Raw genomic sequence first — 12,787 nt, 5'->3', positions numbered from 1 at the left:
AGCTCTTCTCACTCTGCAGTAAGCGTGTCCCATCTCCTTGTTGAAGAGAATCAGGAAGACACTTCTAGAACCTCCTGAACCCAGGAGGGCTGGAAGCCTGTGCTCTACAAAAAACAGAACTCTAGAATTATACCTGCAGGCCAAGGCCGAGTCCCCAAAGCCAGCTCCCTGACTTCTTGCTTTGGGTGGCATCACGGGGACTCTCTGCCTCCTATCCCGCTAGCCCCAGGCACATGTCCAGGGCTGCCCCCTGTGCCTGGCAGCCGGGGGCGGGGGGAGATTTCCTGAGTCACTCTGGAAACATGGGCATTTCTAGAGTGGCCTGTGCCTCCCCCCCACCCCCCTCCCCGGGTCCTGGCCGCCCTGCTCCTCCCCCGGCAAGGAAGAGCAGGGCCTGGCTGCCCCCGACCGTCGGGCCTGGTGTGCCTGTTGTTTTCCTGTGTGTCCCTGCTGACTCTCGCTCCTCTCCCCTCCCGGTCGAGCCACGGGCCTGGTGTGGCGCTTCCTAAAGCAGTGAGCAGCTCGCGTTGCATAACAACCTGTGCTTGAGTCTAAACTCTCTTCTTTCTCTCTCTTTTTCTTTCTTTTCTTATAATCTGCTGGCCGAAGGCTGTTAAAAATATGGTTGGAATGGTGAGTAACTACTCTAAGTAGCAACCGTTGTCAGGTGAGCCCCTGCACCCGCCGCCCCCGCGTCCCCCGGGCCTGCAGTGAGCTCGGTGCACGCGCTGCCGCGGCCCCGTGCACCTGCCCGTGCACCCCGGGCTGGGCGGACCCCGCCACGGCTCGCGCGTCTGCCCTCTTCCTCTGCTCTGGCTCCCTTTCCTGCTCCACCCTTCTTGTGTTCCTGATTTTGATCTTTCAAGATCCCTCAGAACAGCAGGGGCGGAAGTGACTTTAAGTGAGTGACCCTGACCCGAGGCGCCATGGGCACTTGGATGGGTCTTGTGGGTTCTTCCATGAGCGCTAAGGCTCTAGAACATACCTTCACCATTAACTCGAGATCATCGAGGGGGCCGGCCAGTCCTACAACCCACCCCTCTTCTAGCCCCCGAGGCCCCCGGCGCCAGTGCGCTCCCAACCTGTGACCCCTCCCCTGCCCCGAGCCTCCCAAGAGGAGCCAAGACAGTAGGCGTGAGGTGCCGTAGGAGGAACTTCCAGTACTGGGCACATGTGAGATCATTAGGGATGACAGCACCAGGTGACGCAGGAGTAACGCAGGGGACAAACTGTAGGTGGGCTGGAGGGGACGGAGGCTCCGGGCAGGCGTGGGGCTCACCTGTGCTCCTCCCTCAGCTCCACCAGGTGCTGGTTCAGCTGCAGGCGGGCGAGAAGGAGCAGGACTTCACCTCGGCCCCCATCCAGGTGTCCATCAGCGTCCAGCTGTGGCGGCTCCCGGGCTGTCACGAGTTCCTGGCGGCTCTAGGTAGGACGGGGCACCCCTCACTGACCGACTTCTTCACTTCCATTTTTTTTAAAAACCTGTTTCCCCTAGTTTCTATTGGGGAAGGCTGGTGGATGCTTAGGGGTCTCCGTGTTTTCTTAGCTGTTTTACTATGTAAAGATGGTGCAAAGATTCCGGTGCTTTAGCCCAGTTTCCAAATGGCCCTCTAGCCTGGTTCCATCTCCCCAACATTTTGATCTCATCTCTCATTTCTAGGCATCATCTTAATATAAATGTGCTGGATCCAGCACCACTGGGGGTCAAGCCATGATTAAAAGCTAGAGAAAATGAAGTCACAAAATGATGGGTTCAGGGTTAGTCTCACTCCTGTTGAAGCCCTGTTAGATTTGGTGCCAGGGACGTAGGCCTGATGCACCAGGACCCTTGTCCATCCAGGATCTTTCTATTCCCTCTGACACTGCAGCACGGCCAAGGCAGCTCCTGACTTAACTGCGACTTTACTAGATGTATTTCTGGACACAAATACCACAAGAGGCTGTAGGCCGCCCTCCTGTCCCACTCGAGTGCCCGTGTGACTTGCCCGGGAGCCATGCCCGCCGCAAGCTTGTCTGCAAACACCTGGGTCCTGTGAGGCCATGTGCTCGGCTCCGGGGGTGCAGCACGGAGCCCAGAGCTGGCCTCGCGCTCCAGAGTAGTCAGGCTGCTGGTGGGCCAGACACGGTGGACGCCTGGCCTACGGGAACACCGCAGGTCACAGGCAGAAGCGTTAGGGCCACGGCAGTGGCTGCAGGGGTGGAAGCAGGGGATGTCTTCGGGGTGAAAGACCCAGGCAGAAGAAGAGCCACTGATGAGCGGATGCGGGAGGCGCCTGTGCCGGTGCAGGGGCCATGGGGGCAGGTGAGGCCCCGAGGCCCCGGGAGGGCCTGTGGCCCCACACCCGAGGGAGGGGGGTTCCGTTCAGGTTACCCGGACCTGCCATCCCATGTGGCAGGACAGCCAGTCCTTAAAAAGGAAGTTTCCTTCTGCCTGTGAAAGTTGGATATTGAGTATCCGGTTTCATTTATAACCCATTTTGCAGATGACCTTTCCTGGCCCACCTCAACTTAGGGCTGGCTCTATTTGCCTTTTTTTTTTTTTAATTATTTAATGTTTGTTTATTTTGAGAGAGAGAGAGGGAGAGACAGAATCCCAAGCAGGCTCCATGCTCTCAGCACAGAGCCAGACCCAGGTCTCAATCTCAGAAAGTGTGAGATCATGATCTGAGCCAAAATCAAGAGCTGGACACATAACCGACTGAGCTACCCAGGCGCCCCTGGCTCCATTTGCTTTCGATGGTGAAACCCCTAAGCCCCTGTAAGTCAATGCTCTGACGTCCTTTATGATTTGTACTATTTGTTTCTGTGGACTTAAAGCATAGTCTTCTCGGTATAAATGTAGTAAATTAGTATCTAAATAAATACAGTCAGTAGCAATTGGATCAAGAGTGAGAAAGGCCAGATCCACACCCAGGAGGAATCTCTCTTGACTTTCAGGACAGGCCTGGCCTTGGAGCAGTGACACAGGACCCAGGTGAGGGAAGACAGGGCCAAGACCTTTCTTTATAAAGGAAACACTGTCTTCCTCACGAAGGGCCTACACTGCCTCCCTTCCGTGTGGGCCTGACAGCCAGTCCTCCTCACCGGTGACCTGGATATTTCCAGGTGTATTGCTAGCTCTCCTCAGTGTTAGGAATTGTGGGTAATTTTCTACTTCCTGGCACTTTCCAAATCCACTGATACTTCAGGGGCGACCCAGTGTGCCCGGACTTGGGCTGGAGGAGGAAAAGTCTCTGCAAGCCGGGCCTCTGGACAAGTGACTTCCCTCACTCTTGAGGCCCTGAGTGCCCTCTTTCCAGTCCTCGGCGCCGGGCAGGAGCCATCCACCCATCACAGGGCAGTTGGTTATTTCCTTCACTTTTGTCAGAGGAACCAAGGTTTTGCTAAAAGTAGAGGTTTCTAACCAAAGCATTACATTTTATAGTAGTTAGTTATTCGCCCTGAAATGCTGAGTTCTCAGAGACCTTCCTTGCTTTCAGGGACAGTTTACTTTTGAGTTCAGAGGGTAAAATGTCTCACAGCAAGTGGAAGGCTGAGGTAGCTCCTCGAGTGAATCAGATTCCTAGAGGAATTACAGTGTCAGACCCGAATCAGAAGCCACAGACACACTTCCGCTTTGGCGAACAGTCTGCTGTGAAAGGCACGGCACGCAGACCACGGCAGATCGTAGGTCACAGAGCCCTGTCACCAGAACACAGGTCAGAGGAGGGGAGGGCCTGGGGTCACAGGTGCCTGCCCCCAAGGCCGTCGGCACCAAGCAGCTCCATGGTGTCAGGCGGAGCTCAGTGACCCGCTGCGGAGGCTGAGTGCAGACGTTCAGTGCTGAGGGCCCCCGGGCCCTACGTACTATCCGTGCACATAGCCTCTGACCATGGCGTCTGCGTTTGGCTTCTTCCTCTGCTTCTCCCAGGGAGAAGTGCGTCAGGTGCCTCTGCGACATCTCTAAGAAGTCCCAGGGCGGTGGCAGCAGCTCGTTAGCCAGCCTCCTGCCCTTTGCTGTGCCCGCTCTCCCTCTCGAGAACTGCTAGCGCCAGGGAGTGCCCCCCCAGCCCAGGCTTCCGCAGAACAAACAGCGCAGTCCCTGTGGGGAGGCTCAGCCCAGAGTCTCTGAGCCCCTGGCCGCAGACGCTGACGATGCATGAAGACACCGACCCTGACCTTGAGAAGCTTCCACCTTCCCCGGCACTGGCACCGGCTTTAAGTGCTGGACCCCATGCTGAGTGGAGTGGCCAGTTTTTGTCCTTCTTCAAGGCTTTTTTAAGGGGACGGTTCTGGGGAAGAATGGAGGGAGCAGCAAATATTAACGAGCCGCACTGGCTGGGACCAGGGGCTCTCAGGAACACCGTTGAGGGCACGGAAGCTGCCGGTGCCTCAGGATTGGCAGGAGGGAGGAAGCCAGGCCTCCAGGTGCACGCCCTGCACACGGGGCCCCCGCACTCTTCCCCACGGAAGCAGATATTTACGGTCCTCGTTCCCCTAGGGTTCGATCTCTGTGAGGTGGGTCAGGAGGAAGTAATCCTGAAAACCGGGAAACAAGCCAATCGGCGAACCATGCACTTTGCACTGCAGTCTCTGCTCGCGCTCTTCGGTAAGCGCCCCTCCGCGCCGCCCTCCGCACCCCTTCCACCCCGCATGCAGACACCAGCCTGGCGGCAATTTGGGAAGGGGAAGAAAAGTGAACAAGTAGTTTTTGCATAAGTGTTCAGAACAGTTCAAAGGCAGTAAACACCCGAACTTAATGATCAAAACAGGTGGTAGAGACAAGGTGTTGCCCAACGGGGTGAGGATGACACACAGAGGATGGGACAAGACAGAGTGGCAGCGGGAGACTTAGGGAGGGGCGGGTCCTAGTCACTCACACCACAAGCAGTTTTCAGGCCCCCGGGGGCACACCTGCCTGCCTGTGGCTCTCAGAGGGCCACACTGGCCACCACTCAAAGTCTGGATGCTGGCGAGGATGGTGGCCGTGGTCTGAAGGCAGAATCCACGGGATCTGCTGAAGGATGTATGTCACCGAAAGGGAGGGTCGCAGGCGATACCTTGTCTGGGGGAACAAATGCCACCTTTTGCTGAGACCTTGAAAGTGGCAGGAGGAATGGGTCTGAGTTCCATCTTGGACACGGTCAGTTTTGAAATAGCCGTTAGACACCTGTGCCGACAGCTGGGTACCGGCATCTGCGGTTCAGGGAGAGCCCAGCGGGGAGAGGGCTGTGTCCTGTCGCAGAGATGAGGAGGGCCTGGGAAGGAGTGGTCAGTGAGGGCAGGGCGAGGCCCACTGTGGACCTGGGCAGGGAGCACGGGTCTGCCCGTGACGTTCTCGGAAACGGGAGGACGGAGGCTCCGGGGGGCGGGGGAGGAGGCAACGCAGAGAGGGAGTGTAAATGACCCTGAGGAGGCTGCTGGAATCCCGAGGGTGGTGGCTGTGGGTTCGGGACAGGGGACAGCACAGACGGCCCACAGGCTCGGAGCACGAGGCAGACGTGGGGGCCGTGACATGGGGGCCGTGGCAGGGGCGCTGTGGCCTGCGGGGCTTTGCGTTCTCCTGCGCCACACTCACTCTTCCCAGCGGGCGCGTTCCCCAGGATTGCGGGGTAGGCGCAGACTGTGGGTAAGAGCACGTACACGGTCCCGGCTAGTTCCTGCGCGTCAGGGGATGCCTGTGACCTTGAAAGAACCCTCAAAGCCACAGAGAATTCTAACTGCCCTCTGGGCACTGATGTCTTGTCTTAGATTCCACCGAGCTGCCCAAGCGCCTCAGCCTCGACAGCTCGTCCTCGCTGGAGTCTCTGGCCTCGGCCCAGTCTGTCTCCAACGCCCTGCCCCTGAGCTACCAGCAGCCTCCCTTCTCCCCCACCGGCGCCGACAGCATCGCCTCCGACGCCATCTCCGTGTACAGCCTGAGCTCCATCGCCTCCTCCATGAGCTTCGTCTCCAAGCCCGAGGCGGGGTCGGAAGGCGGGGGCGCCCGCGGCCGGCAGGACTACGAGCGGTCCAGGACGGCCTACCCGCAGCGGTCCACGCTGCCTCGGGGCCAGCTGTCCCCCCAGACGCGCCCTGCGGGCGGCAAAGACGACGAAGAGTACGAGGGCTTCTCCATCATCAGCACCGAGCCGCTGGCGGCCTACCCGGAGGACGGGAAGCCGCGCTTCTCGCCGGACCACAAGCAGTGCCGCGCGGGGGCAGCCGGGGGCCTGAAGGTTTCCGTCAGCTCCAAGGGCAGCGTGAGCACGCCCAACTCTCCGGTTAAAATGACCCTGATTCCCAGCCCCAACTCTCCCTTCCAAAAAGTCGGCAAACTAGCAAGTTCGGACACGGGAGAATCGGACCAGTCGAGCACGGAAACCGACAGCACCGTGAAGTCCCAAGAAGAAAGCAACCCAAAGCTTGATCCACAAGAGTTGGCCCAGAAGATTCTAGAAGAGACGCAAAGTCATCTCATGGCGGTGGAGCGGCTGCAGAGGGGCGGCGGCCAGGGCAGCAAGAACGGGCCCCCGGAGGACGGCGGCGCCGGGCCCAACGGAGCCGCGGTCTTCAGGGCGTCGGAGACCAGCGCGTTCAGCCGGCCCCCCCTCTCGCACGCCAGGGGCCAGCCGTCGCCCGTCACCGCTAAACCAAAGCCCCCCGCCAGAAGCTCGTCCCTCCCCAAGGTGAGTTCAGGGTACAGCAGCCCCACCGGCTCCGAGGCGTCCGCCAAGGACGGCGCGAGCCAGCACGGGGCGCGGCCGTCGCCCGGCGCCGACCCCCACACCTCCCTGCCCGAGCAGCCCCTCTTTAAGCTCAAGTACCCCAGCTCTCCCTACAGCGCGCACATCTCCAAGTCGCCGAGGAATGCGTCCCCGAGCTCGGGCCACCAGTCCCCCGCCGGCAGCGCGCCGTCCCCGGCCCTGTCCTACTCGTCGGCCGGTTCGGCCCGCTCCAGCCCCGCCGACGCCCCCGACATAGACAAACTGAAGCTGGCGGCCATCGACGAGAAGGTGCAGGCCGTGCACAACCTGAAGATGTTCTGGCAGAGCGCGCCCCAGCACTCCGCGGGGCCGGTGAAGATATTCCGGGGGCCCCCGGGGACCATGACTTCCAAAAGAGATGTCCTCAGTCTGTTAAATTTGTCTCCTCGGCACAACAAGAAGGAGGAAGGAGTCGACAAGCTGGAACTTAAGGAACTGTCTATGCAGCCGCCCGGAGACACGCCACAAAAAGCCCCTCCCAACGGCCACTGGCGCACGGAGACCACGGCGCTGGGCACGCTGCCCCTGCCCGCCGGCCCCGTCGCCCCCGCCCCCGCCCGCCCTTTCAGACTGCCTTCCGGCAACGGCTACAAGTTTCTGTCCCCGGGAAGATTTTTCCCCTCCTCCAAATGCTAGAGCACCTCACACCCGCGGGCCGCAGAGGGTGGTGCCGCTCACGGGGCCGAGCCCACAGTCTGAGCGCTGCCCCCCCTCGCTGGGCGCGGACCACCCCCCACCCCCCCCCAGTGCCCCCCATCCTCACGGCTGGCGGCCACCCTGGGCCAGAGCCACCGCAAGCCGGAACGTGCGTGGGGTTGGTACCGGAGGCTCGTGGACTTTTCTACACGCTTCACCCAATGTTTACCTTGAACTCCCTGCTTCTCATCTTTGCTGTGACTCTTCAACAGGATTTTTTACAAAAACGGTCGTGGTTCTGGGTGGGGAGAGGAAAGGGAGCACATATTTTGCTAAGAGGCATATATGCAGTACCTTTTATACACAGAAATACAAATAGAGCTTTTTTTTAAGGCTTTCAGGTGCTGGTTGGGGGAGGGATATATAAAATCTAAGTTGAATACTACATGAAAGTGTGATACTAGCCAAAAACAGAATGGTTTTTAAAATGCCAATGATTTGTAATTAAACTGTAGCAATTCTGGTCGTATGACAGCGGAACGTCACAGTAGCAATGCAATAACTCACGGTTCAACAGTGCTTCCGTCCTCAACTCCACAAACGTCCTTGGGGCCCCACTGTCAACCAAACTTGAATTTTCTGAAAAATTTTATGTAACTCTCTTATCCAGGCATTTTAGAACTATGCAATTGTGATTTAAAATGCAACTTTGTGCTTTGAAAACATTATTGATGTTTTTTGTACTTGGATAAACAACTCGGTTTTATTATCAATAGTACTTTGCATTTATAGCTGTTATTTTTAAAAGGCTCAAATTTTTTAAAATGTCAAATTTTGAATAGTCATCAATAAGTAATTATCAAGTTGGGGGGGTGAAATTATTCAGTTTCCTTGTAAAGCAAAAAAGAAAAAGGAAAAAAAAAAAAATCCCGCAGCTAAATGGATTTAACCAGAAGGGAAATTCCAGCTCCTATTCCCTTTAGTAGCTGCTTTAATTTTATTCTCTTTTCCCAACTCTCGGCCTCTGACCTGTCTCCTCTGCAGATCCGTTCCCAGGCTCCCAGAGTCCCAGCACCCATGTCTGTGACGCCCTCACCACAGCAGGCCCCACCCCCTCCCCTCCCACATTACACTTCAGTGTTGGCAGCGGAGACAGGGGGCTTTTGCTGGGATTTACACCCATGTGATTGATGAGCAGGGAAACATCCCTGAAAGTGCCGCCCTACACGAGCAGGGCTGGCGTCTCCTCCAGCCGTGAGCGCGCACCCAAGTTACCATCAGCCAGGCTATGACAAAAGACCGTCTAGGTAGGGGTAAGCAGTGACTTATAAAGAAAGAGATGAAATGCTAAAAATCATACTAGTACTAAATTTAGTTGGAAAATATCGGCCCCCGTGCAGTGGCCGTGAGGGGCCTGGCGGGAGGGGCACTAACATTAAGACCCCCAAGTAGAGCTTTTAACCTCCGGCAGGACGTCACTCTGTCAACACATGCTGACCAACCGCTTGCCCTGTTCCTCAGTGAACCCCGAGAAAAGGGAAGGAGAACATTTCTTCAGCGCTTCGCTCTCCCGAGCTCCATCATAGAGGTTTTCTTGCCTTTACCCCAACAGTCAGTAAGGATGTCCCCTTCGAGCCCTGACCCCAACATGGGAAGACATACGCTTCGTGAAGAAGCAATCACGAGGTTCTTGATGTCAGTAGGGAAAAACCAAACGGTAATACAAGTCCCAGAGCAGCAAATGAAAGCAGGCTCATAGCACTGTGCATTTAGATAGCAAAATCAGGTCCTCAGCAGCAGAAGCGAAACCTCAGAGTAGATTTCTGAATCTGATGTAGATAGTTAGGCGGTTCCTTTCTTAGCCATCTCAGCCTCTTTCCCAAGTGCCGAGGAGCCCTGGAGGACCGGCCGGGGGTGTGGGCACCCCCCCAGCCCCCGTCCACCTCCAGTGCTCGTCCCCCACCACCCAGTCCGCTTCCCGTGCGGACCGAGCCGGCTAGGAGGTCTCACGGACCCTAACCTGGCTTTAGTTCTAACCACACTGTTGTTTTAGGTTTCGTGTTGAAAAACCAAATGGTGCATTTGACTTTTTTCCCTTGTCCTTAGAGATAAGCTTCAATGAAGGAAAGTGTAACACGACAAAACAATAAGGACCAATCTGAAAATCACTGTAGAATTGCCACCTCCTTATGTTTACTGTCTTGGTGTTTTCTTTATGAGTGAAATGGATGTAAAGTCAAAGGAGATGTTTCAGGCTCCTCCACTGAAGAAAAAAAAAAAGTATGCACTTAAAAGTTATGTGAAATTGTATAATTCACAAGTTTCTTTGTACAGATCAGGGGTTGGCAAACTGTGTTGGCAAATCTGGTCAGAGGCCTCGTTGTTTATAGCCACAAGATAGGAATGGATTTCACATGTTTAAATACAGAAGTACCTCCATAACATTCTTGATCTTGCCTCTTGGCCCACGAAGCCTGCCATACCTGACGCCTGACCGTTTGAGAAGTTTGCTGACTGCTGGTGTAGGAGGCGCAAAACACAATGAGAACGTTTTGTTTCTACAGTCTAGGGAGCGTGAGTGTCAAGTTGTGGATAAAGTTGGCATGCGTGGGCACCCTGAGCCACGGGGTAGAAGCAGAGGACCCCTGCTTAGTCCGTGGCTCTGTGCCCCACTTGGAATGAGCCAGCGGATGTAGGTAAAACTTACAAAACCATCTTTTCCTTACGATGTGCAGAAAGCATTGGATCTATTTCGTTTTCAGCTCAGGAAACGGGAATGCCCTGCCCCCGTTCTACTCCATCAGATGCAGACACACTGAACACAAGCAATAAAATCTCCCTCTCCCAGAAAACCTCCTCTCCTTGGTGTGGTCACCAAGCAAGGTAGTAGAGCCCATCTGAACTCTCACCGGTGAATAGTCAGCTACGTCCCTGATGCTAACCAAGTCAAAACGCCAGGATGAAACAAGCTACTGAAACTTACATTTCGGTCCACCTTAGCATGTAGTGAAACGAAAACGTCCTCGCCTCCATCCGATTTGAAAAACGTCATGGTCCATGCCGATCTTTGCTGACTCTCAGCAGGAGACGAGAGCCACACACAATGTCCTTGTATGGCTCTGCCATCCCCGTGAATCTCGGTGAGTGGTCGCTGGAGGAAGTCCCCAGCACGCGCCTAGCACCCCCCCCCCCACCTCCCACCGCCACTTGGTTAGTTACTGCTCAGTGTGGAGGGAATATGGCGCGGAACTCTGGTCGCTCTCAGTAAGTAGGCAGAGGACAAAAATTGCGTCATTTTCATCACATAGTTTGTTGTTTTATCTAAAAGGATTGTTCACGTGGTTTGTGAGCCAAGCCCTTGCTTGTCATGGGTCTTTCAAAGATGTGAGGACACATGCGGTCCCCTCTCCCCGCCTCAGACACCTTCCCCACTTGGCACTCACCCCCCATCGTATGCCGTGTTAGCCATCCTTGGCCTAGGTGGACTTTTTTTTGTAAATTACAGTTTCCAGATGGCATTAAACTTTTTATATTACGAAATTTACCATGTAAAAAGAACTTCATATTTTTATTGAGATTGTTAAGGCACTTGGCCTTCCTTTGTGATTTCAGTGTCTATTAAAGCATGAGTTCCCACAGTTTTAAGTGCTGTGTCTGAATCGCTTTCCACACACATTCCACATTTTCTGGGTTTCCTTGCGGGACACAAGAATGGTCATGTGTCGTTAATGAGCAGTCTGTCAATCTGGAGTCTCATCCTTATAAATACACTATAGCCTCGTGTTTGCCAGGAGGAGAAGGTGCGCAGCACCTGCCGGTGGCTGGTGACCTAGAAGACACTACACCTCTGAGCTGCAATCACAGTCAGAGGACCAGGAAATTCCACAGTCGCATACACGTGCTGACAAACAAAAACAGAGTTCACTACCACCAGACCCCTGTAACTAAAGAAACTTCCAAAGGAAATATTCCAGAAAGAAGGGAGACAGTCCTACCTGTAAAAGTCCGAGAAGCATGAGGAAATGTGAACTAAATGAATGTGAATAAATCAAAAACAAATATTGATTGTATAAACATTAACATCTTATGTGAGTAGCAGTAAAAAAAAAACTACCAGGCAATACTATGTAACACACTGAGGTTAAAATGTTACAGGTTGTTTTCGAAGAGAAGAAAGCATAGACTGCTTCTATAGTAAATTAAACACACACAAGACACAAATAGAGGATTATGACAAACTAGTCGATGGAGGAAAAAAATATTTTTGTTACATGTGCTGCCAAAGCGAGCACGGAAAAAAAGTATTTTAAAAACTTGCTTTATCTAAAGGAATAGGAAAATAGAGAACAGCAACAGAAACCAGTTTTTTAAAAGCAGGACAAATGTAAGATGAAAGAAGATTACTAGTAATAAATGTAATAGAATGAACTAAATTTCATAATTGAAAAGGAGAATGGGGCATCTGGGTGGCTCAGTCAGTTAAACCTCCAACTTTTGATCTCAGCTCACCACGTCACCATCTCACAGCTCATGGGATCGAGCCCCACATTGGGCTCGGCACTGACAGCACGAAGCCTGCTTGGGAGTCTCTCTCCTCCCTCTACCTCTCCCCTCCCCTGCACACACTTTCTCTCAAAATAAGTAAACTTAAAAAAAATAAAGAATAATGATGGCAATATGCCACATGCTCTTTAAAAAATGATACACCACTGGGCTCCTGGAGGGCTCAGCCAGTTAAGTATCCGACTCTGGCTCAGGTCATGATCTCACAGTTCATGACTCTGAGCCCCATGTTGGGCTCTGTGCCTGGAGTCTGCTGTGGATTCTGTGTCTCCCTCTCTCTGCCCCTCCCCCATTCACGCTCTGGCTCTCAAAAATAAATGTTAAAAAATTTTTTTAAAACTGTTATGCCTCGGGGCGCCTGGGTGGCTTAGTCGGTTAAGCGTCCAACTTTCGCTTAGGTCATGATCTCGCGGTTCGTGGGTTCGGGCCCCGCGTCGGGCTCTGTGCTAACTGCCAGCTCAGAGCCTGGAGCCTGTTTCAGTCTGTGACTCCCTCTCTCTTTGACCCTCCCCTGCTCATGCTGTCTCTCTCTCTCTCTCTCCTAGAAATAAATAAAAACATTAAAAAAAAATTAAAAAAAAAACTGTTATGCCTCTTTGGGGGGAAAAACATCCACCAAAGCATAAGGCCCAACAGTTGACAATAAAAGGGTCAACAAAATAGAAAAAGGCACTAATAAAAACAAGACCCATTTTCTAATGTTAAAAAACATTAGCAGAAAGGCAAAACCCTAACTTATATGCAGCAAATCATACCGTTTCAGAATTGATAAAGTAAAGCAGAACTACAAGTTTGGGAAATGACACAATTACAATGCGATTTCGCCTTCCACTCTCAATAATCAATAGATCAAGAGTGCAATC

General features: G+C 53.8%; 1 protein-coding gene across 1 annotated transcript in view; it reads left to right on the top strand.

Moving 5' to 3' along the window:
* The window catches only part of TTC28 (tetratricopeptide repeat domain 28), a 607,700-nt gene extending 596,708 nt beyond the window's left edge, over positions 1 to 10,992 (top strand). The window contains exons 20-23 of the mRNA XM_039225918.1: positions 610 to 633; positions 1,297 to 1,426; positions 4,481 to 4,588; positions 5,731 to 10,992. Of these exons, the coding sequence (XP_039081849.1) occupies positions 610 to 633; positions 1,297 to 1,426; positions 4,481 to 4,588; positions 5,731 to 7,361 (1,893 nt within the window). The 3' untranslated portion in view covers positions 7,362 to 10,992. The remainder of the gene's footprint in view (positions 1 to 609; positions 634 to 1,296; positions 1,427 to 4,480; positions 4,589 to 5,730) is intronic.
* Positions 10,993 to 12,787: the final 1,795 nt, after the last annotated feature.

Source organism: Hyaena hyaena, unplaced genomic scaffold, assembly GCF_003009895.1.
Source record: "Hyaena hyaena isolate Hyena2069 unplaced genomic scaffold, ASM300989v1 scaffold_19, whole genome shotgun sequence".
In the NCBI taxonomy this organism is placed as follows: Eukaryota; Metazoa; Chordata; class Mammalia; order Carnivora; family Hyaenidae; genus Hyaena; species Hyaena hyaena.
The sequence above is the reverse complement of the archived record's forward strand: the minus strand, read 5'-3'. Positions and strand labels throughout refer to the sequence as shown.